Consider the following 24,991-nt stretch of genomic DNA (forward strand, 5'->3'; position numbering starts at 1 on the left):
ACCATGATGATGTTGTTTACTATGCATAATCAGAAACAGCCTCTCTTTCAATGAACAACTCTTTCAAATTTATGTTTCTGAGATCTTTAATTTGCTTTTCCAACATCTGGGGGAAAATCTTATCTGCAAATACGTAAGTAGAATTTACATTGGGTAAACACTGGCATTTTCCATCATGCTCTAGGAGCATTTATTAGCTTTATGCAGGATCAGTTGTTACACTTCCATTCATAGAACAGCATGGGTCAGAGGTGAGCTTTACTGTGGTAGACTTTATATAAAGTGTCTCCATTGGCAGGAGAAAGGTGTATTAACTAGTTGCATTTATTTTGGTGCACTTCTGTTTAGTATTAAACACACAATTAAAGAAAATCAATAAAAAGTAGGATACCATGAGAAATGTTTTCCTTTTCTAGCCCTGATTTCTTTCTATCTGAGGGTGAGAGGCACAGGTATTCAGAAGCAGGGTTTATTTTTTAATTTTCATATTTATCTTACCATTCTCACTAATAAATAAATAATGAAGATTTAAGCTGCAGTTCTATATTACATCTTCTTCAATTGAAGGATATAGAAGCAAGGTTATTTCTGGAAACTGAAACCTATTGGTACAGAAAGACTGATGAAAAATTAGTCCAACATAAGTTGGATGAACCTTTTTCTCTGAAATCCTGTTATTCAGAACTATGTCTTGCAGAACTGCCAAGTAACTGCGCTAATAATTATATTATTTGGAGTAACTGTGATAAAAGATGTGAGCATGGAATTACAGTAGGATTCTGTGTGTCTGAGACAAAAATGTAGGTATCAGCCTTTGGTGTCATGCCAGGAGTTTGCTATTGTAAAATATTGCTTTCTTTTTTTTTAAAAAAAAGGCTTTGTCTTAACAGTCCACCTTTCCTCTGAGTGTTATTCAACTGAGATTTCACTGTAGGCAGTCATGCTTCTGCAGGTTCCTCGGGGCTGCTCACTTCCCAGGATGATTGTTTATTTTAGCATAATGCCTGAAAGCTGTGGTCATACACAAATATCTCACTGACACCCTGTGTGAAAGCAATCACAGCCTCAGCTTAAAATATTAAACACAAAATGAGATAGCAGAAAGGAGGACACGAAACCACTATCAGCAGAATGTGCAATATTTGTTTCAAGTGCAGGATCCTGGAGGGAATCGTGCTGAGGAATTCAACTACTTGGCCTTATCAGCTGAGGGAAAATGTGTCTCACATGTAATTGAAACTTTTATTTAGCTTTGCAAAACACTGTTTTTGCAAAACCCTTTGCAAAACACTTTTGGCTGATGTCCTGGCAGACAATAAGATCATGTTGACATAAAAAGCAAATGCGCCGTAGTGAGTCTGTTTCCTTAATTTTCAATGTGATTACAGGGGCCCCAGATGATATTCAGTGCAGCCAAAGATCTTGGACAACTGTCAAAACTCAAGGTAATGGAGCCAGATGAAGCTGTGAATGGCTTGAGCTAATGAAAAAAAATAGATGGATAATTAATGATTGTGAGGCCAAACCTCAGGCCTCATTCTTATTTACTGTAATAAGATTGAATATGGCAGTAACTACTCGAAGGTGAATGATGGTTTTACAGTTTCATCAAAACCCAATTATGAATAAATGACTGATTACTTATATGGTAAGTGATCACTAGATGGGTCAAGAAGATATCATTCCCATATTGCAAAACTAGGCTTTAAAAGTATGAAACATCACCAAAAAAAATATGAGATCTTTATGTTACCTCCTGGAACCAGTTCTAAAAAACTCTAAGGTGAGAAAGCTATTAATTTTCTTTCTGTGCACTATTTATGGTGTGCATTGAAACATAGTATTTACCTCTGCAATAAACTCTTCAGCAGTACAGTGCTGGAGTCCACTTGATGGAGAGCTGAGATGTTTGATACTGATGTCAGTTGTTTGCCAATTAATTTTGCCATTAGGACTTCAGATTTGTGCAGATATGTGACAACTCGTGCTTCTATGAATAATTGTTTGGTTTGCTAGAGGAGTTAAAATGTTACATAAGTCACTGGTGCTTACATTAGACAAAGATTTCACAGGAGTGCATCACTTTATGACTCTTTAACGTATTCTGACAGGAGCCCCTTCTTTAAAAAAAACCATGAGGCATTAACAAAGATTAGTTAAACTCTCATGTGTATTAATAAGAGTAATAATTTCTGTATCATCTAATTATTTGAACTTCAATTTTAACCTCTCCCCTACTCGCTAGAACAGAGAAATAACACATCCTAGGAAAATATATAAAGCTATGCAGATAGCATATTAAACAGTGGATCTTTTCCCCTGCAGTCCATATTTTTAAGAAACAACAAGACTGCTCTAAGTTATAATTTTTTGTAAAAGAAATCTGAAGTTGAATTAATGCCTGTTAATCATATGTCCTTGGAGGGCATTTGGCAGATTTTTTTGTGTATTTGTTTTTCCAAGACCAAGCCACAATAGTTTCCTTTCAAAACCAATTGCAGTCTTCACTTGCTTTGCAGGACCATGTGATTCGAGAGGAAGCCAAAAGCCTGACCCTGAGGCAATGTGCAATAATGGAAGTAGCATTGGTTACTATAAAGGTACAGCTTTATGTGTTTTTTTCTTCTGTGCTGGAATGACCAAGAACATGACTGACAGTTTTTTTGATTAAAAAAAAACTAGAGACTTTCAAGCAGTCTTCACAGATTGGGTTTCTAAAGTCAAAAGAAGCCATTAAGGAATATCATTTAATGTATTTATCAGTGTTTCTCACATTGGCCTGTATCATTCCTTGGTGTAACTTAAAAGCAATCAGTTACTAGATAACAGCGTGGTTTTGTGTCTGCTGTGAAGAGACAGCACATCAGGAAGGTAAGGAGACAGCTACTAAGTATAAAGTTGAAGATATAAATACGAGGAAATACTTAGGATCAAGTCTTGAGCAACAAAATAGAGTCTCAAAAGACAAGAAAAAAGCATCAGAGGGCTGCCCAATTGCATTTTTTTGATTTGCAGTGGAATTGGCATTTCTTTCAGAAATAAAAATAATCTTTGGGGATTACTAATGTTGTGGAAACATAAATGGAACAAAATGTTGAAGTACTGCATGCTCCCAAATTAAACCATGTGAAATCTTCTGTTCAGTATGTGAATCTATTTTCCGTTGTTCTAAACACATGGAAGTTGCGAAAAATCTAAACTCTAACCTTGCCTGAGTTTCCAGCACTTAAAGAGACAGAGATAGGTGTTGATCATTTTACTAAAGAAAAAGTCCAGAAAAGGAGGGAATGGTTAAATAGGGGAAAACCTTTATTAACTCAATATTCTTATCTCTGTGTGCTACATTCATAAACTGAGCTAAATAATGCTTTCTGAGAAACCTCTTTTCAAATGGTAAGGCAATGACATGGCATTGTAACTGTCTACTGTACTTGGAACCTGATATGGCAAAATCTTTGCTTTCCAAAATACCAAGCAAATAACCTTGACTATGCAGAAATAAGGCATACACTGGTAGGAAGTGAAAGACAAACTTTGTGAGTTACCTCAAGAAAAAAAGACTGCTCTGTTGATTTAGGAATGCAGTTCATAAATTTAATGATCAAAATATAGAATGTTTTTGGTAATGCTAAGTAAATATGGTTTGTTTAAAAGCAAAAAAACAAGGCTGCCCAAATAAGAATAGAAGAATGGTAAAAATGGCATATGGTATGTGTTCAGAAATTAAGTACATGATTACGGTAAGGAAAGGTATTGCAGGGAGGAGTATGTCTGTACTTGCAGACTTTATTATTTTTCCTTTCATTTAATTCACTGAGAAACAATTATCATTTAATAGTTGATGGTGTAATTAAGGCTTCAAAGAATATAAAATAAAGGAATCATTTTCTTGTCTTAAATATATATAGCATATCATGAGGTTTTATATTATGTAAAAAGAACTGTAGCAATATATATATATATAAATTTTTTATCTTAATTTGCAATTTACTATTAGGAGAAGTGGCTTTCTGGCCTCAGTTATCTCAAACTGAATTCTCTCTGCTGTCTCATTATCTCAGCCCAGAGAATATGTATATTGATAATATTGTCCTAGTTTCCATTGTGCACCCAGAGGCTCTCTGCAGAGTGACACCCACACCCAAAAGGGCTTGTGTGACATTTGTCAAGTTTTGGCTGAGACTGCAGTGGCTCCTGCATTGATTTCCATATACTTGACATCTGCCCCTTTCATTTGTCACTGAGCCCTTCAAACCTTTTGTGTCACCTACAAACCTTGAAACCCCTCAGACAGGAACACGAGGAGCAGGTGAATTATTTTGAGGTTTCCATCTCTCAGGAGCAGGATATCAGCCATCCAGCTGAATCTGTAAAACCCTGTTTACTCGTTATTTTTCTATATTTGGTTCCATACAGTAATGATATGTTCACATCACTGGTTTTGCTTGCAAAGTTTACCATTTATGGGCAAAAGCAAAGCAATGTAAAAAACTCAGGAAGATAAGGGTCAGGTGTCCTTGTTTCTTTAATTATCTGTTAGCTTTCATGGAGCTTTTAGCCATTTGCAGATAACATTTTACTGGGAGACAGAACTTTAAAAAAATCACAGTGATTGTCACAATAGCAAGAAATATTAACAGCTTTTAACACTTGCTTATAAATTGATTATAATCCTTAGTGAAATCATGACTACACTTTTAAGCAATTAAGACGAGAGATTTCTTTGGGATATATAGTATGAAATAATTTGCTAGGAAAGACATAAATTTTATGTAAGTATGCAATGATGAGAAGATAGAGGTGATTTAGTCAGAACCATTTAAGCTGACACTAAGTGCCCCCATAGTGATAGAGAATATATAAAACTTTGCAGCCTGATGATTTCAAATCCTGTTTTGCTGCTACAGATATTTTTTTCCCTATCATGACCAGCATCCTTCAACGCAGAAATGTAAATAATAACTGTTATGAAAAGTACATTTATGTTTCATCTCCTGCAAAATCTTGAGAATCAGAAGGTGAAATGTGTACACTAAATACAAAGGGACTGTGGGTCTGCACTGTCCACATAAGTTTAGGATACAGCATTTAGTGGATATATATGTATGTAGAGACTGTATATTGCATATATTCCTCTGGCAACACTCCAAAAAGGCAGCCAGAAGATTCTGTTTACAGTCCCCAGCACTCCCTGTACAGAGTGGACCATGTCATAAAGTAGTCACAGTGTGTTCCTGAAAAACATTGTTTGTTTTTACTAATTAGGTGTTAACGGGAGCTTTACTGATCTTGAGACCTAGAGCTGTAAGGTAGATTGCAAAATGCTTTGCAAGGTGTTTGAACAAAATGAGTGTATGTAGCACATTTATCTTTTCATTGGAGCTTAAGTGCATTAATTCATCAATGACTGTCTCACCTGAAATTTTAGGAAAAATTCTTCGTTGAGGGAGGAAGAAGAGAAGAATCTGTCCTAAATTTTCTGAAGTCAGCTTTGGGACTGAAAAGGGACTATAATATGTTTTTATATTCAGTTTACATATATTTTATATAAATATAGTTTACAGCATGGCATCAAAGTGGTAAACATGTTTTGTTCCAAATCTAGTAGATCAGTAGTCATTTTCTCTTTTAGGTATTTCTGCTAATATCTATTTATCTATATATATATGTGTTTGTTTGGTTTTTTTTTAATGAAAGAAGGAGGGACCACTCAAGGGACAAGTGGGACAGCAAAAGGAGCAGGGCTGTCTTGTTAGGCCTTGCTGCCCAGCTGGCAGTGACCTCTACACCAGTGCAGCTGCTTGTAGAGGGAAGAACTGCCCCATCTTAGGGGCAAAAAGCAATATATTCTTCACTTGTGCTTGTAAATATGCTTTGATTTGAAAGTTTGGTGTTTGGGGTTTTTTTAGATAAAGAATTTAAACTGATTCCACTCTCTGCAACCTAAAGGAATGCTGCAAATATTTATCCAGTTTTGGCAGAGAAGTACTTCCAATCTGGAGGACCAAAATTAAAATCTTGTATTTTTTTCTTCCCCCAACACTTATTTTTTTTTACTCTGGTAGAGAAGCTCTGTAGCAGAGATAATACAGTTATCTCAAATGCTTTAGTCATAAATCCAGCTACACATGCCTGCTGTTATTTCTAAAAGTTCGCTTAAGAATTTTACTTAAAATTGTACGTCTGCAACTGAGGGCTTTCTCAGATAACTTTCCTCTATGAACAACCATATTTGCTTCTCATTTCAGCAATACTTCCATGCTGGAGGGAGTGGGCTGAAAAAGAATTTCCTGGAAAAGAGCCCAGACCTACAGTCCCTCAAATACGCTCTGAGCCTTTACACACAAACTACTGACGCCTTGATAAAGAAGTTTATAAACACTCAGACTTCTCAAAGTAAGTGACCTATAGGGGACATAAAAAGTACATCAGATTATCTTTTAAGTGTTTTAAATGATTGATTGCCAGTCATGTTCTCCACACACTGTTGTATTTTAGAGGTTATTGTCACAAATGGTGGTGTTATCCCACATCCAATGCTGTTGCCAATGGATGGAGCTTTTCTGAGGGCAGTTCCTTTAGTGAGCTGTCACTTCCCAGGGAGCACAGGTGCCAGAGCTCTGTGTGAACACTGAACATCAGGGTTATTTGTAGGAGCATTCCACACACAGCCAGGGTTGTGGAGGCCATTCCAGAGTGCACGTTATAACTGCAGAAACAGTAAATTCATCGAGTGCATTGGCAGCTCTAGATAACTTCGGAGCTGGAGGATATTAATTACTAATCACAGATAACTGCAGAGGGTTAAAACCCTTAGGAGGTTTCCTTTTGTGATTAAGGACAATAAATTATGAGCAACATGCCCTTAATGTAGCACACTGATTCCATGTTACAGAATCCACATTTCTCCTTTTAGCAGTTCATCTTGGATTCAAAAGAATTAGAAGGTTTCTGTAGGTTAAAATACACCATTATTTTCCCTGTCTAGATTTTTTTCTCTGTGTGCATTTCAGAATTCAGATTCAAAGCCACTCTGCTAAAAATGGCACATATTTTTTTTTATACCTGCTATTCAAAATTCAAATTTTTGATACTTTCCCAAAAGTAAACCAAGGCAGGGAACGTGCAAGAGTGTGGTATTAGATATACTTTGAATCTGGACATCAGTAACACCCGAAGCCACTTTTTCCTACTTGAGAATTTTGGTGTAGGGGCACTAAAAAAATTGAAGTACAAATTTCTCTTCATTTAAAATACACATGCAATTCATTAATGGTTTATTTCAGGAGAGGACTTTCTGTGGTTTCAAAAAGAGGACAAGAGTTCACGGTTATACTTTAAGGCAAAGAGTCCTTCTATTTTCAAAAGTAGGTCTTATGGATCTAGGACAGCACATTCAGGAACTGCTTTTATATAGCTAATGTGCACCATATTCCAAGCTGAATGTTTCCTTTATTCTAGAAACTGCAAATTTTTGCACAATAGTGATCTTCACTAGATTTCTTTTGAAGGAAATGGGCATTTGTAAAAATGGCCTGTCTGGTCTGCCATTTAGTATATTTGGGGAAGAATACAATTTGCTGATCTATGATAAATTAGTAATACAATTTGCTGATCTATAATAAATCACCCTGCTCATAAGAATCAGAAGAGTTTTAATTTGACAGTTAAGCTGGAAATCAGTTGTTTTTACTTCTAAAGTACAGGATGTTACTCACAGTATAAAAGCCATGAAACGTGAGTTTTGCAGTTTGCCCCAAGATTAATTCCAAGGAATGATTTCCTAAGCTATTTCTGTATTAAACTGAGGATATCTCTGTTAATAATTCATATATTACAAGTGAGAAAATTGCTGTAAAACTCTAATATGTAGGGAATAGATTCTTTTTTCCTCTCTCTCAAAAAAAAAAAGATTAACAATACGGATTTAGGCAGAAAATTGTGATTTACTAGTATATTTTGCTTTTCTTTATACCTTTATATTCTATATACCTTGATACCTTTATTGTAACTTCAGGAGCAAAAAATTATCTGGGCTGTAGCCATAAGTAAAGATCTTTTATAAATCCTGAACAGCAAAATTGAATTTTCTGATTTTCATTGGGATTTCAGCCTGAGGTCTGTGTTCATTTCTGTGCACACATTAGCAGGCCTCTATTTGCACACCGGTATTGTCAGAAATGTAGCCACTGGGAACAAAGTTAAGGAGAAGTGACTCATAATTTTTCATTATCCTTTAATGTCTAATTTAAAAGAATTAAATCCTCACCTATTATGACCTCCAGTCTCACAGCTGTAGCTGTATCATTGGCATTTAGTTCAAATGACCCTCTTTACAAAGCAGAAACTTTCTTTGGAGTATAACTGGACTTATATTTGCCCTCATATTTGTGCACATTTCCAATCCATAATCAATAGATAGTTGGATGTAATTAAACTCAAAGCAATGGAAAAAAAAGGAATATTTTAAATAAAAAGAAAATAGCATATTGAATAATAATTGTGACTAGAAAAAAGTGGATGCTAGTTTTTCCTCTAATGACTATTGGAATCAGACAACAATCAGGCTTACTCAACCACAGGTGAAAATACTTTTTCGCTTACCATGATTAAGCTGTAGTTTTTCTAAGAAATTTATTTAATTGGTGTGAGAAGGGGGAGTTAACACACACACAAAGCATAAGGTTGGACTCTGTGATTCCATGATAATAGCTCTGTAAAATGTATGTTATGGCCCTTGATACATCCTGTATTCATGTAGATGCAGGATCAAGTTCAGTAGGAATAACCACGTTATCCAAGACTATGATTTGCACCATTTCTAAAGAAGGATGACTGCTTGAACCAACATTTCCATTCCCAGCCTTTGTGCCTACACATTCCTAAAGAACTTCTTGGCAACAAAGCAATTTGCATAGACAATATTAATAAAACCATTCCTAACTTTTAAAATGATGATTTAGGGATTCATAGTTTTTCCTGTGGCAATTTAACTACACTAAATATTTGAAAGCTAAACTCTTACTGCCTTTTTCAAATACATCATGAGACTACATCATTATGGACATATGCTTTAAAAGCAAGTTATCACACAGACAGGAATGAGGAAATAAACTTCTGTAATCTTACTCTGATGACTTTTCCTCTTCAAAGCACCACCACAGACTGTTTTCAAAGCAGACAAGTGTTTGAATAAGTAAATGGCAATGCTGAGCACATAAGCCAGCAGTAACTGTTTCAGTAACTGAAAATATTGGGGTTTTTTTTTTGCTTTTCTTTTTTCTCCATATAAAGATTTGTCATGGCTCAAGATCTTTTTCAACTGTAACAATTCTATGCTGCAGAAAGTTGTAAATTTAATGCTCACGCAGCCTGTGAAAACAAATCTGTAACCACACTATGAGAATTATTTATTAGACAACATTTTTCTGTTATCTTTAAAGTTCATACAGACAGTAGAGGTACCAGATTAGCACACTTAGTGACAGTTTAAATTCTGTCATATGCTATCATATTAAAAACCTAGATTTCTTCCTGGCACAAAAGGAGAGAGAGGTTTCTCTTCAATTGCATCCCTACTGCTATCCCAAATCTGCCACACACTTTCAACTTGTTTGTTTGGAAATTACACACTGCAGAAACTCTGATCTTTACAGATTTAAAGTTGGTATCAATAGGGGGACTTTCATCTCTAATTGTCCCTTAGTATAAAAATTTCCAGAAAAATAAGAAAAACCTGCTAGCACTTGTCCTGTTTTGATACCAACCCACAGACGGAAAACACGCAGAGCAGCATTGCATTCTCTTTGGCAAATAAATTAGCAGTACTTTTTGGTAGGAAAACTTTTGTAATACTACATAGGATGAATCATAAACTGCTAATGAATTTCGTTCTACCTGTCTGAATTTCACATTTAACATTACCCAGGAGGTAGTCAGGTGATGCTGCAGTGCCTGTTGTAAGCGCATTCTTCTGGATCAGTGTTTTCTTCTTATTCAACCATACACTGGTGCTAATGCTGCCAAGAACCAGTTCATGGAGCAGGTCACTTTTGGAGTCTTTAAAATGGACATTGATATACACCTCAAGGATTTTTAAAAACCTGAAGGCAGTTTAGTGAAGAGAACTGCATTTCAAAGCCTGAGTGATCAGTATTTAACACACTCTGTGGTCATTGATACCTCTGCAAAGAGCATATAAAACACAGCCAAGTGAGAATCTTGTGGAACAAGTATATCATTACCAAGTAGATCACCTGAGGTTCAGATCTCAAACTGATCTTCCTTCCTCTGGACTTCTGTCAGCTGTAAATCATCACTATTAGATTGAACAGTAATAACAACAAACATGTTGTAAAACTGGGTGGTTCTTTCTCTAAATTCAGCTGCAGGATAATATGCTTGCATAAATTCAGTCTATAATATGGATTGTTTTCAAAATCTTTTGTAACCAAACAATTGTTTGTGCATCCTGTACTTTGTGCCAAGAATGAATCGATTGTAAAATAGTAGCACACTGCCAAGCCTGACCTGTAAAGCCCAGCTCAGGTGCAGGAACTGGGGGTTCAGTGCTGGATGGCCAGAACACACCATGGCTGGGTAACAGGTGGAAAGCAGCCAGCAAAACAGCCCAGAGTATCAGGGAAAGCTCCAAGCCTTCTGCAAACGACAATATATTTTGTATATTGATGTATTTATTCAAGTTATCAACCTACAACAGCTCTAGACAAAATGGTCAAATCTCAGTTCAGGCAGGATAAGCTAATTTTAAGTGAACTTGAGCTAAATTCAATGACATTCTCACAATGAAGGCAAAACTATAGAAACCAAAGGGCAAACTCCTACTGTATTTCTGTATTTCAGAAGAGAGGGAACAGACTCAGAATGCTGAAGTAAAACTACATCCATAGCTACCAGCCTATTGTATAAACTTTCCTACTCTGTGGTGTATTTGCCTCACCATTACTCAAAGCTGAGATCAGAACTGCAGAAGTTTCTCTAAAATAATTCCTAAAAAACCAGAGAGGCAGTCATCTTTTTACTGAATTAATAACTTTCACCTCTTAAACTACTTAATTTAAAGGCTATCAAAATTAAAATGAGATTTATGCCTGTAGTTAAGAAAGTGCCTTAAATCTTCAGTAATTTCATAAACTCTGTGTTGTGAATATTTACATTTGGTTAGCATAAACTCTAATAACACTGGAACAAATATTATTTTAGCTTTAGCAATGTACATAAAAAGGCAGCACCTCAAACACAGTGTCCTGAATTAGTTCTCATTTATTAGCACTAATTTCTCCAAAGTAAGTAACACTGTTGCATCAAAAATGGTTACTTATTGGAAACAGAGAAATATTTTTTCTTATAAATTTACAGCAGCTTAGCTTGGTTTTATAAACCTCATTAGAGAATGCTACTGTTATTGCAAGATAAATGACAGTAATAGGTAGTGGCAGGACTGCAATGTATTTTTTAGCTTGACTTTAAATCATTTGTATTACTTAAGCAGAAAAATCAATATTCATCTCACAACACAGAGCTCATACTGCAATCCCTACTTGTGTGTTTACAAGGCTGCAGAAAAGGCTTTGCTCTCACATCAGCTGGTCTGTATCAGATTTCTTCATTCTTGAGACAGACAACTGAAAGGCAAAAGGGGAAGATGCATCTGAAAACAAGAAAATATAATAAGCATATTTACCTAATGAATTGAGTATCTCTAACAGGAGCTCCACACTCGTCTTGTGAAGTCACCGACACAGGGAAGGAAGGTACACAAACAAAACTGAAGAGAAATTCTTTGCAACTGCCAAGTCAAAATTCATTTCTGTGTTCCTTTGCAACCTGTAATGGTACAAGGCAAAGCAGAACCTCAATACCTTTTTAAATATATGGAATCACATTAAAATAATAAACTGCTAGTTAACTATAGTTTAGGCAAGTAGATAGATGACATCAGATTAAAGAAAATAAAAACTGTTTAGCAGCTCTTATAAGTGCAAAAAGAAAGATTTGTTTCTGCTTTTGCTTGTCAAAACTGTTTTACAATCAACTGTCATGTTTTGAAAGCTATACTTGTATTCTATCAGGAAATTCAAGTCCTGCAGTTCTCTCATAACCTATACTTCAGAGAGAATTTAACTCAAGAAATAATCCCTGCTTCATCCACTGTAGTTTCAAATTGAGGTCAGAATCGTGTGTTACACAACCTTATTTCATGAAAGAAAAAAGCCAGACCTGCATTACGAGCTGCAGGAATCAGTGCACAATTGCAAGCTCTGTATAGGAACAAACAGCAGGAAATATAACAATGAAGAAACTTGTGGAATTACAACTAGTAGAAATATTCTAGTGTATGCTGATAACAAAATAATGCATTCAGAATAGTGGTAGAAAACAAATACTTTTAAAGTTCACATATAGAAAACCAGATTGTTGGTAAAGCAGAAGATCTTTACAAAATATTCACCTAAGAGGCTGTTACATTAGGAAATGTCTGGTTGTTCCTTAAATGTCACAGTAAAGCACCTAAATTAGAAACAAGTTGTATATCAGTTCCCTCTAAGTCTTCAAGAAAATAAACACAAGCTACAGATATCCATCAATTATATGTCATTAATTTTTAAAAATAACTTCTTATTAGTATCAGTGGAGCATTCAATACATATATAAATCTCTTAAGAGGCCTGTATGTTGCCTGGTTAAAGTGCTGGACAGAACACACACATACATATACATGAGGGATGGTGCCAGTTGGACACACTCCTCCCAGATCAGAGCTGCCTCATCCGTGTTTCTCACCACACGGGCAGAGCAGCAGCTCCACAGAAGGGAAGGTCACGGTGGAGCTGTTCAGTTCCAGCCCTTGCTGTGTAAAACATGGCAGAGATGAAGGGAAAGGCCTTAACTGGGTTTCCACTCTGACACTCAAACCAGTACTTTCTGCTAACACTGTAATATTCTACTTTTATATTATGCTCTCTGAATGCCTCGAATCGCTCTGTCTGACACCACAGAAATTCCAGTAGGAGAGGCTGTATTTTGATAGTGTGGTTTTGTACAGTTGTAGAGAGAGGCTTACAGATGCTGCCGAATCCCCTGTCAGCCTTAATTCCGTCACACCAAGCGATCCGTAAGAGAAATTACTTCCGTTTTCTAATCAAATACAAACCTTCTAAATCTTTTCAATCTTTTCATGGCAGCCTGGTGAATAAATGGTTTATGAAGTCAGCCTTCAAGAAACTGGACTTGGTTCTCAGAATCCCCCAAAACAAACAGTTATCAACCATTTGTACAGCAACCTTTTAAAGCAAAGCACATGTTGCAGTTAGTGTGGTTATCACAATAAAATCAGGTTTCCTTCATCATTTCCTTTTCTCTTAATATTTCAGCTTTAACTTACTCTTTGTATTAAGTGGAAATGTTAAAAATGCACTCAAGATTTTCCTCTAAATCACAGAGTCTCAGGATCCAGTGAAAAACAACTCGATGAGTCACTCTAATCTTTTATCTTCTAATAAATTAGTAGATGAACGCCAGACAAATATATGTATTTTATTGGCATCATCAGTCAAAAGATGACAGATGCTTGTCTGAATTAAAGTGCTCATTTCATAGCTTGTGTAATTCCTGGAGCATTAGGCACTGTGAAAGCTTGAATATTTGTTCAGCTTTTTCCTTCTTACATCCTGTATGGAAAATAAGGGCAAAACATAGGTCCAGTGTTTAAATAAACAGCTTTATGCTGAAGCAGCTAGTGAGCAAATGGGGTAAGGTAGGACAGGGTTACCACAGGCAACATTGCCAGGTCAGCTGGTTTTACTGCCTGGCTCACAGTGCTCAGTGAGCTTTTCTAAGTCTTGGGTAATAAAATCATGTCATGCATGATGATTTGTTTGCAGGTAGTTGTTTTTCTTCAGAGCTAGATTTCTAATTCTCAGAGAGGTAAAGAATGTCTTGAAATCCTGAACCCTAAAAGCTGGAATAAAAAAAAAAAAAAAAAAAAAAAAAGGAAACAAACGTAAGCCTCCACAGATTTAGAAACTTAATACAATCATACAAACTGTTCCAAACTCTAGCTTATTGTCTTTGACTACTTTGGGGCAAAAATACTGCTAGTTACCACTTGCAATAACTTTATGAGTGACTGGATGAGAAGAGGAGAAAGCCAAGAAACTACCAAAGTCTAGGAAGAAGACAGTCTTTAAAAGCACGTCCAGCCCCAGAACTATAATATACAAGAAGCCATAGACATCAGAAGGAGGCAGTGTAGATATACAGAGACTAAGTGTAAAGTAAAGGGAAAGGCTGAAAAAAATCAGTAAGCATTAATCACCTTCATTTAGTGTGAAAGTTGGGGAAATCAGAGACCTCAAATAAATAGTGCAGAAAAGAACAATGTGAGTAGCCTACCATCGATTATAGATCCATGCCAGCTGGAAGGAGAGAAATACCAAACATCAACATGGTAACCTTAGCAAATTATAAAATTCCAAGATCAACAAAAGACAAAAAATCCCATTTTTTTTTAAATCTCATCTTACATTATTATTATATAAGCACTGATTAGTTCAGTAAAAAACACATTAGTATTTAAAGTCAGATGGGTGCTTGGTAAATATTAGACCCCTTTGCTTTTTAATGAAGCACTTCTTTTGCATGAAGTAAATTATTTAATTCATGTGTACCTTCTCAACCTAGGGGTCATTTTAGCCCTTCAATAATTGTAAGGAACCATGAATGTATGGTAAATGAGAAGATAATTGTGTGAAGAAAAAAAATATAGTAAATATAAGTAAAGGACTTCTGACAATTTTTACATATTCAATAAATTCGGACATTTCATGCTTTTCTTTCAAAGCAAATAATAGATTATTACATTGTAATAAATGCAGATAGAATAAAAGCCTTTCAAATATCTGTTTTCAAGCACCTGAGACCAGATGCTGGTCTCTTTTGGACACTGTGTCAACTGTTTAGTAAGTTCCAGCTTCCAGAAATGGAATCAATTCCTTCCTCAGACATATGTAACTTCTCACATTAGGAGAGGGATACAGTACATTCTTGACTTCTCTGGGACCTGGGCTGAGAAAGACCATGAATTTCAGGTTTTGGACACACGCTGCTGGTTTGGGTGACAAAGTTCAACCTTTATTTTTCTACCGAATTTCCACAAGCCTCCAGTTTTGACTCCATCTCCTTGTCCCATACACATACTCTCTCTCTTATATATATACTCTGACAACTTAACCATATACTTAAGGCTCAACAGATCTATAAACTTGGCAGAAGGTAGAGGAAAAAAAACAATCTACTTCGTTAACTAATAAGATTTGGTTTTTTTTAATAAAACAGAACTTTTGTACAGAACACAATTTCCCAAACAAATCCTATGAGCTTTATGTATGTAATGCAAGTTTGAGGAAAGGTCAGAGAGACAAAGATTATCTGCATATTGCCCTCGTAAACATTTGGGAAGAAAAGTGCATTTTTTAAAATATGGCTGTATAGTTAGAATTGTCCTTGCTAGCACCAATAAACAAGATTGGGCGCTGCATAGACCACAAACACTTCATCAATTAATGCTTCTGGAATATAGCATTAAAAAAAAAAATTAAAAGAAAAAAGATAAGGAAAAGGAATTAAATCTGTGTTATTGAAAGGTGTAATTGTTATTAGATGAAACAAAAATAACATGTCCGCATGTGAAGAATGACAAAAACACTCCATTATTCTTCTCTTTTGCTACTAGATAACTTTGCAGTAGAAAAAGAATTCTTGTTTTGCAAGCATGTCCTCACTCTCCAAGACACACAATTTGCTGCTGTCTTTTATCATTTACGTTGTGAGAAACACACTCTCAAATAAAGCCTTCTCTAGATTTAAGGACTTATGTGAGCCTACCAACAGGAAGATGAATATCAAAAGATCTGAAAGCTGTTTCAAATGAAAGAATTGCTATCATAAGATAATACATAAGGCAGATGATGTTCCATATCATGAAATGATACGTTAGTAATTATGTACAAGCTCAGCACAATCATTACCTCGGCTTCTCAGGGTCCTTTTGTCACTCTCATTGAGGTCCATGCTGCATACCAATGCTCCCTGTAGCCTCCAAACCTAACTACTCTTAATATTTTCTAGTATTTTTTAAGAACTCATGAAAACATCCCAGTCTCCATGCCTCAACTTCCAGAACAGCTGAAAAGTACCTTCCACCAGATGTACTGCTTCTGCTATTTCAAGGCCTGAAATTCTGTTCTTAAATTTTATGCTAGTTCATCCTCTGTGAATTCCATTTATTTCTGCTGGGGTCTTTTATCATGCAAACCTAGAACTTATTTTCCAAAGTACTCCTCATTTGAAAACTTCTTGCTGCTAAAGGATCAAGGAGGACAAAGGAACCCTTCCACAGTAATGTACTTTTGTGCACAATCACAGATTGATTCACTAGAATTCTCTTTAGCAGGAATATCATCCTAGAAAATACAGGGAGATTCTGTTTTATTTTTACATTTTTCCCCTGCATTTTCTGCTGTTTTATCTACCAGAGTCCACAACAGTCCACAAGTTCACACTTCTCCAAAGGTACCTACAAAGGAATAGAAGGCAGGGGAGTTTGTTTCTCTGTGCATGTGTAACCAATATGATTATCATGACTAAGAAGTATTTGGCTTGGTCCTTGGTCCAAAATGTCTGTCTTCTGTCAAAATCCTTAAGGCTATAACAGCCATCACTTTGATGACATTCCAGGTGCTAAATAAGGAGGAATCAAAGCCTGACTTTTTGGACTTTTTGTTACCTGAGGAGCAAGCATCTTTGGCTAGAGGAGATTATTTTTCCTTTACAGTTTGTTTGCTGCAAAAGAGTAACTGCACTTTAAATGTAGCTGGTCACTTTAAGAAGCATCTATGAGAGGATGCTGTATTTTGAATCACATGAATATCCTAACAAATTAATTGTAAAACAGAGATTAGAGTGCAAGCAGCAATAGTTAAATGTGCATAAGGTTTTCAAAGGAGAATTATTTATAAGTTTGTTAATCTTTGAATATTACAGCACTAAAGGAAGAAAAGTGCAGTCATTCTCTGCAGTGCAGGGCTAGATATTTACTGTCAGTTAAACTGGCTTATTAGATGTGGTAGGATAAATGGACCTTTCTATAGTGCAATCAGAATCACTAATTCCTGCTGTGACTTCACAAGAACTGGTAGCAAGAAAGAAAACAAAACCCAGCAGAAATAGGCAGATCAGAGACTTTAAAATGAGGTGCCACAGTTCTTGAACACCAAGAAGAGCCGCCCTAAGCAAATATTGAATGTCCTAAAATTGTATCTCTAGTTTGCTCTGCAGGTCAGAAAGAGAGAGAAAGGTGGATGGGGTGGTCACCGAAAGAAATCAAGTTTATATTCTAGACTCCACTAGAAATTGTCTCTGCTGGCTGAGACATTCTGCTGCAGGAGGTTTCCTCATTAATATTGAATGTAGGATCATTTTAATGTCAGCTGCTTTCAGTATAAAACCATGGGATGTTTTGCACAGATTTCTTTATAACCATATCGAGCAGAACTGTGCACACAGGGCTAATCCCACCATATATTTGTGGTACTGCTTAGAGCAGTGTTGTGAATTATGGTCTACTAGGAAAAGGAATGGGAGATCAGTTAGAAGACCTTTGCAAGAATATACTTTGCATAAGTTAATAAAAAAGTTGGAGAAAGAGAACAAGCCTTATCTTACAGATTCATAGATTTTTGTTTTGGTAAAATCATACATGGCATTAGAGGTTAACACAGCACACTCCACTATTACCATCATCCACAGGCTGCTGCCTAAGGTATCTAATAAAAATGCTAATTGTTTTCTTTTACAACACTCCTGATTTCTGCTGATGGGGGTTTGGTTTGGGGTTTTTTTAAGCTAGAGGCTAAAACAAGTAATTTGCACTGGTTGATATTTTCAGTGACATTCAGGATCAGCCTAACTCACCTTCCACTGCACTCAGAAGTGAATTATTATTAATTGTGATTGAGACAGAGCTCAAGAACTTCTCATTCTCTCAGTATGTTCAGTTTATCCGACACATTCCTAAGATTTAAGTGTTGCAGATTCCTAGTTCTTTTCTCCTGTCCAGCTTGGCATTGAGAGCTTTTTAATCAGAACAAAAGATTGAAAACTGAAGAGTTACAGTATGTTCAACTCAAACTTCAGAGCTGAAGGAAGGCTATCCATGGAATAAAGAGCATTGCTCGTAAAAATGTTCACCACCACAAAAAGAACTCATTACGTTTGAATTCCATGCACTATGTAACAATTTGAAAAGGTGGGATTTCACAAGACAGACTAATGCTCCAGGACCTCCAGTCTCTACTCTCTTTGATTTACTTTACAGCATCACAAAGCCAACAAGAATACCCTATAGATAAATATGTATTATGTATAGTATTGGGGTTTTACCCTCGATAAGCTGCCTTCTGAATTATAGGTGTTGTCTTCATTTAATCCACAAAAATGCAAGGGAAGGCTTTTCCACACAAGTCAGCACCGTGGATTAAATGTAACTCCATTAAAAACATGCTTCTCACAGATACATGGCCTAAGGACACTGTTTGCAAGAGAAAAGAAAATCAGGGTTAAATTTATGACCTTGACCAAAGAGAGTTCCCTTTCTCTTCCCAAATAAAAGTAAATTTTACTGTAGTTGGGTAATACTTTTGTTTACCCTTTTAAATAAAGCCATTCTACTAATTTTATTTAGCTTTTCTAGTCCATTTGATTCCTAAATTTTTATATAAGTTCTTAAAAAAATTATATATTATTTATTGTGATCAAGATGAAGAATGGTTCACCATCCTAAAGATTCTATATGGTGCAGCTTTAAGTAATTATGCAAATACAAAAGTAAACTTAATTGTTGTCATAGAAACCAAACTGCTTGTCATTAAAAATCTAATATCTAATATCTATGCTTTTTTCCATGCCAGTAGTGGTCCAAACCCTCTACCTTTTACTGAAATACATCTAACAGTAAGATTTGTACAGGTACCCTGCAATTCAGAAGTGGCAGCTATAACTACATTAAGATATTGACGCTGAATATTTTTACTAAAACACTGTTGGTTATGTTCCAAAAGTGGATTTATTACAATTCCAAGCCAAACTCACTTGAAAGCTGGAAAATGCAGAAAAATATTCAAGGTTCTGAGCACATTAAATGATTACTGAATTTCCACGTTTTGATTTATCAGGAAAAAAAAAAACAAACTTGTTCTCTGAAGCAGTAACACTTGGGGTAAGAGTATTTAATTGACTTTGCAATGTTCATCCAGCGTAGACAGTGTAATTACAGATCACTCCAACACAATGAATAAAAAGCACTGTGGAACCCCTTTCTAGGAAGCCACTGACAAGGAAATCAAGAAGCAAAAAAAAAAAAAAACTATGTATGATAAAGGAACAAAAAATATTCTGGGTATAAACTAATTTGTGGGGGGAAATCATTTCCCCCTTTATTATTACATAAGACACTCTTCTCCCTATCCTTTCCTTAATTCCTGTATGAACTGCTGGAAAACTTCTAGAGGTATGTTTGATTCTCCTCACATACAGATTGATGGGGAACCAGTGGTTAAGGAATTTCTGTATAAATAGAAAGCAGACAGAGTCATTCCTCTGCTACCCACAGAAATAGTAGCCTTATAAAGGGGCAGTAATTTGCTTTAGTCTGTGGTTTGCAGAGATTACACTGGGGCACAAGTGCAGCTCACTGAATTCAACACTGAGAGTCATCCAAGCAAAGAACAAGTAAACACATCCAATTTTGTTTATGTTCTACTGTTCTAATCTGACTTTTCAATACATACTGAGAATCCTTTTAAAGAATCTTTCCGTGTAAGTTGACTTAGAACCTCTGTTGGTACTCCAAAGCAAAAATTTTAAAAATTAAAGTTTCTGGCTCCTCTGCCATCCCTTCAACCTTCCTCTTTTTTATTTTAAGCCTCTCTGTCTTTGCTACTGCAGAACTTTAATACCTTGCTGAGACATAACCCCCAGAAAAGGATTAATCAATAACAACGCAGAAGTAACTTTCCAAATGCATACTATCAATAAGATTTTTGGGGTACACATGGAAACAAAGTTTGACAAAACTTTTGCATTTCAAGATACAACCACATCTGATGACAACAAAAATGGAAAGTTCCAGATGAACAGGATATTTTATTTTATTGAGGCACTTTACACAAACATGTGCAATTGCCAGCTACTTTTGTGGTAAAATCACTTATGAATCTGTAACTGATTCACACCTAAATGTAAAACATGTCAGAAACATCTTTTTTTGACAGAAAACACCACTCAACTTCCACTATTTATCTTGAAGCCAGATGTGCTAACCTATTAATTATTGTTTCAGCTCAAACTGCTAATAATTCTGTGGGTGAGATATCTATACAGGTGGATGTCTCCACACATCCTGGAACTGGGGAGCATAAAGTCACTGTAAAAGGTAAGTTTCCAGCAGCTACCTTTAAAAAGAAAACAAGAACAAAGAGCAAACCCCCCAAGCACTACCTCTTAAGTAAAACGTACCAATAATAAAACAACAAATGTTATGTATTGCAGTACTCGTGAAGCTGTGAGTATGTTTCAGGTGATTGGGAATGTACTTTTCCCTTTCTCAACATCAGCAGAAGTCCAGATTATGCACTTAAGTACTGTCTGGGCTTCTCTGTGTAGACAGTTAAAATTTAAGTTATAAAGCTGGAGCTGTAACATGTCAAAATATCCTCTGTATTGCTTGCATATCATTTAACTCTCAAATCTGCAGCAAAGCTGGGTGGTGAATGACTGCACTAAGTATTAAGAATTTGCCTTTTTAACAAAATGTCTTTGTTCTGCACAACCTGAATTTCAGAGAGAAACCCAGTATCACTGAGATTAGTATAAGCTGTTTTTTTAATTACAGTGAAGGTAGCAGGCAAAAAAAAAAAAAGCTGTAAATGTAAAGGATTTGTAAAACATACGTTTGTGTTTGATACTGTTGAGCTCAAAAGTAGTCAGACATCTTTACTTGGCAGCAAACAGGCAAAGCTCCTCCTGGGCTTGCCAGGTATTGGTATCCTGTAGGAAAGCTCTCAGGTCACCTTTTGTTGGCTATACAAAGTCATGGAGGGTAATTAATTGGAACTCTTCCAATGGAATTTTATTTAACTTTGTTTCTTTCCTTTCTTTGTAGTTGTGGCAATCAATAATCTAAACTGGCAAACAACAGCCATGTTCCGGCCATTTGTGGAGGTTTGCATGTTAGGTCCTAAACTAAGTGACAAGAAAAGAAAACATGGAACCAAGACAAAGAGCAACACCTGGTCACCAAAATACAATGAAACTTTTCAATTGTAAGTCTCTTTTGTCTGCTAATTGCGTATTTTGTGCAAATTTTTGCAGTTAAATCAGTAAGAACATAAAAACCCATCCTAAGGCTGCTGTACACATCAAAATCCATAGGTATAGACACCACTTCAAAATTATTTACTAATTTGTATCTTAGTTTTATATGAAGATGAATGGCAGCCACTAAGCTCTCAGTCTTGAAAAAGCTGGTTAAAATGTATAATTCATTTCCCTATAGAGGAATAACTGGTTTTATACCTCGGAATCCATTGGCCTCAGTAGTTATTTGGACTGAAGCATTGATTATTACTACTACATATCTGGGGCTTTAGGACTGTAGAGCTATCTAAATATGTAAAGAGTTGCACATTGTTACCAGCACTGTTTATCTAATGCTGTTATAATTTAATCCTTAAAACTGTTAGAAACTTTCACCTAACCTGGAGTTTTAAATTTAGTACTTCTCACAGCACTTCTCAATGTTTACTCCTCTTCCCCTTTTTTAAGTGAGACCAGTTTATTTTCATCCTCTTATCCTTCAGCCCTGACTGGGAATGAGTTCAATCACTGTGTCTGACCACAAAGCTACTTTTGATGTTTGTTGCCAATGATTTTCTTTATATTTTTTGCAGTTGATTTAAAGTTGAGGTGCTGACAGTTGTAGAACTAGTTGAATATTTTATGTGCTTTCTAGGGAAAGGTAACTGCCTATTTCAGACATTGAACAAATTCTCTGTTCCTGTTCAGATCAGTGGGAACAGAAGCTACATCACCAGTAGCATCTGAAAAGTTAACTGTGTGGGAAGTTTAAAACTAAATGATATTTGTTGCAACAAAATGGAACTACGAAATTAAACTACCACTATCACTTTAATTTTTCCAAGATTTCTACAGTGAATTCATCCCTTGGGGGAATTAAACTGAACTCCTTGTTCTAAATTCACATTTTTTCATCCCCACAGCACGCTGAGTAACGAAGATAAGCCAGGAGCCTACGAACTTCACCTCTCAGTGAAAGATTACTGCTTTGCTCGGGAGGACCGAATCATCGGCATGACGGTCATTCAGCTGCAAAGCATCGCCGAGAAAGGGAGCTGTGCCTCCTGGTACCCCCTGCTGAGAAACATCTCTGTGGACGAGACTGGGCTCACCATCCTTAGAATACTTTCTCAGAGGAACAATGATGAAGTTGCTAAAGAGTTTGTAAGGCTTAAAACAGAAACAAGATCTGCTGAAGAAACGGCCTAAAATCCCCAAGTAATGCAAGATTGTCGCCGCCAGAACATAGATACAATGCTGTTGTCTGAATAGTGCATGCATGTGCAAATCTGTGGGAATGTTTAACTAACTATGTTTTCAGTGTTTGCCAGTACTTATGTACTATATTTGCAAGGTATGTCAAGGAGCTGTATATCTTTTATACATATTTTGGTCTTTGGTAAAGTAATTGTTCCAATGAAGTGCCAAAACTAAGAGTAAATGTTTCATCATATCTTTTGAAATGCTGATTTCACCTCATCACAATTCCTTTATTTTTTAACATTTATTAATAAATAATTAGTTTTTTTAATTGATTAATAGATTGTCTCTGTTAAATTACTGTGTTGCTTATTCTAAATTAAGTTACCTCCTTTACCATTATTTTAAAAATGAGGTACCTAGTTTTCTTCAAACTGTCATTTTATGCAAGCCTCATTTTAGGTGTCTTACTGATAACTTTTTCTATCATTACTACAGATGCAGTTACTTATAGAAAGTGTTTGTAATTTTATAATTACCAATATAAAGTAATGATTTTTGCATAAAAACTGAAAAAGGATGGAAATATTTTATGCTAATCTCTTTTCCAACCTTTCATAAATATCACTGTGAAGAAATGCTGTTTAAGCAGGTCCTCAAGAAGCTGTGCTTACCAGAGTTTGTTACTGATGTTTGATATCTTGAGATAACTTTGTTCTTCAAAACTGCCATGGTAATATCATATTTGTATTAAAAGAGTAAGTCAGTATCTGTAGAACAGACTGCTGTACAGTACAGTATATGTGCTTTTAAAAAGTCATTTTTTAAATGATATGGTACTGTACAAGGGTTGGTAGTTTGGGATATGTAATGTTGGTTTGTGGTTTGTTTCTAGAAATTGTTTATGAAAAGAAAAGATGCCGTGAGCATTTTCACTCAGAGTTATAACGTTGCTTTACATACTTAGCTGTAACATCAGTTAAGTGCTTTATTTCTTTAATTTTTTTTTAGAAATGTTCAACAGTTTGTACTTATGCAACATTACTATGTATTGCACTAAAGCAAACTCTGTGTCCTGTAAATATATTTAGTGAGGAATTGTAAAATAAAGTATGCAGAAACTGCTTTCTAGTTTTGTCATTTGATATTATTTATGTAACTATTGGGTTTATCTGCATGTGAAGCCCATGCAGTGGGCTTACTATATAACTTTATAATATATTAAAGTAAGATTTGCACTGTCTAGCATCTGGCTGTTTTATAAGTGTAAGATTTGACATTTCAGTATCCTAAAAAATACAATAAATTAGGTATACATATACATATATAATATAATGTTGTGCAATAATACACATAATGTTCTGTAATGATACAGATTTGTCATTGCTTTTGGTCACAAGTGGTTCTAGTTACACAGGTTGGGGTTTTCAGCTTTGCTTAGGGAAGAAATAACTAAGAGAAAGGAAGGACATGTAGCTGGAATGTTGATGCCAGCCTTCTAAAAATGTAGTGCCTGACTCCACACAGGTAATCCAGATTCTTTCCAGGAAACCCTTTTGGGAGATATTTAGATGAGATTTTAAGGATGTCTTTCAATACCCTCAATCCTCTTGCTTGAATAGTAAAAAGTAGATTTGTCCTAAGTATATTTAGACATTTAGAGAAAATCTGCACAGCCTTTAGAGAGTTAACAACGCTCCACTAAGATCATATCAGGGTGGGCTGGACCCAAGTTATCTTGTTAGTGCATATCCTGCTGAGAAGCATTGCAGAACATGGCAGAGGGACATCTTGGTGGGGATATTTTTTAAGTCACAACTTAACAAAACCACTTTTCCATGTGAAAAGTTAGGCTGATAATTAAACATTTTATAATGTAAGCATCAATGTAGACATTAAGTGACTTCTTAAACAATTCAGGCTTTGTAACTTTAATAGTATCAGGTGTGGCACCAGTAACTTCAAACAAATTAAAGAGGATTTAATCTGAGTATAATACTGCCCTCCTCAGAAATTTCCACTCGTATGTGTAAGTCAGTCACAGCACTTCCTAACTATATTTCTGCAAGGTATGGTCCAAAGTGTCAACAGTAGATGACATTTAAAACACAGAATCTATTAACAGTTAACAAAAATTAATGTAAGAGGATATCAGCAGACTCATTTTCAAATAAAAAAAGAGAAATAATGAAAAGATGAGATGGTTCCTGCTACATAACATTGTTGTGGATAAAATGCAAAGAGAATTCCACAATTTTTCATTTGTGGCTCTGTGAATTCAGAAAGGTTGGAGTAAACAGCTGCTGGGTTTTTTCCCCGAAGCACTTTCTTCATCTTTTTCTGAAGCTGTTTATTC

The 24,991-nt window shown here is 35.7% G+C and overlaps 1 protein-coding gene across 1 annotated transcript in view; it reads left to right on the forward strand.

Annotated features, from left to right (window-relative positions):
- Positions 1–23,760, forward strand: part of UNC13C (unc-13 homolog C) — a 132,017-nt gene extending 108,257 nt beyond the window's left edge. Inside the window, exons 27-32 of the mRNA XM_025894835.2 lie at positions 1,389–1,445; positions 2,520–2,600; positions 6,249–6,396; positions 20,420–20,512; positions 21,242–21,401; positions 22,359–23,760. Coding sequence (XP_025750620.1) covers positions 1,389–1,445; positions 2,520–2,600; positions 6,249–6,396; positions 20,420–20,512; positions 21,242–21,401; positions 22,359–22,644 — 825 coding nt within the window. The 3' untranslated portion in view covers positions 22,645–23,760. The remainder of the gene's footprint in view (positions 1–1,388; positions 1,446–2,519; positions 2,601–6,248; positions 6,397–20,419; positions 20,513–21,241; positions 21,402–22,358) is intronic.
- Positions 23,761–24,991: the final 1,231 nt, after the last annotated feature.

Source organism: Manacus vitellinus, unplaced genomic scaffold (assembly GCF_001715985.3).
Source record: "Manacus vitellinus isolate BGI_N305 unplaced genomic scaffold, ASM171598v3 scaffold_16_pilon, whole genome shotgun sequence".
NCBI classification, from domain to species: Eukaryota; Metazoa; Chordata; class Aves; order Passeriformes; family Pipridae; genus Manacus; species Manacus vitellinus.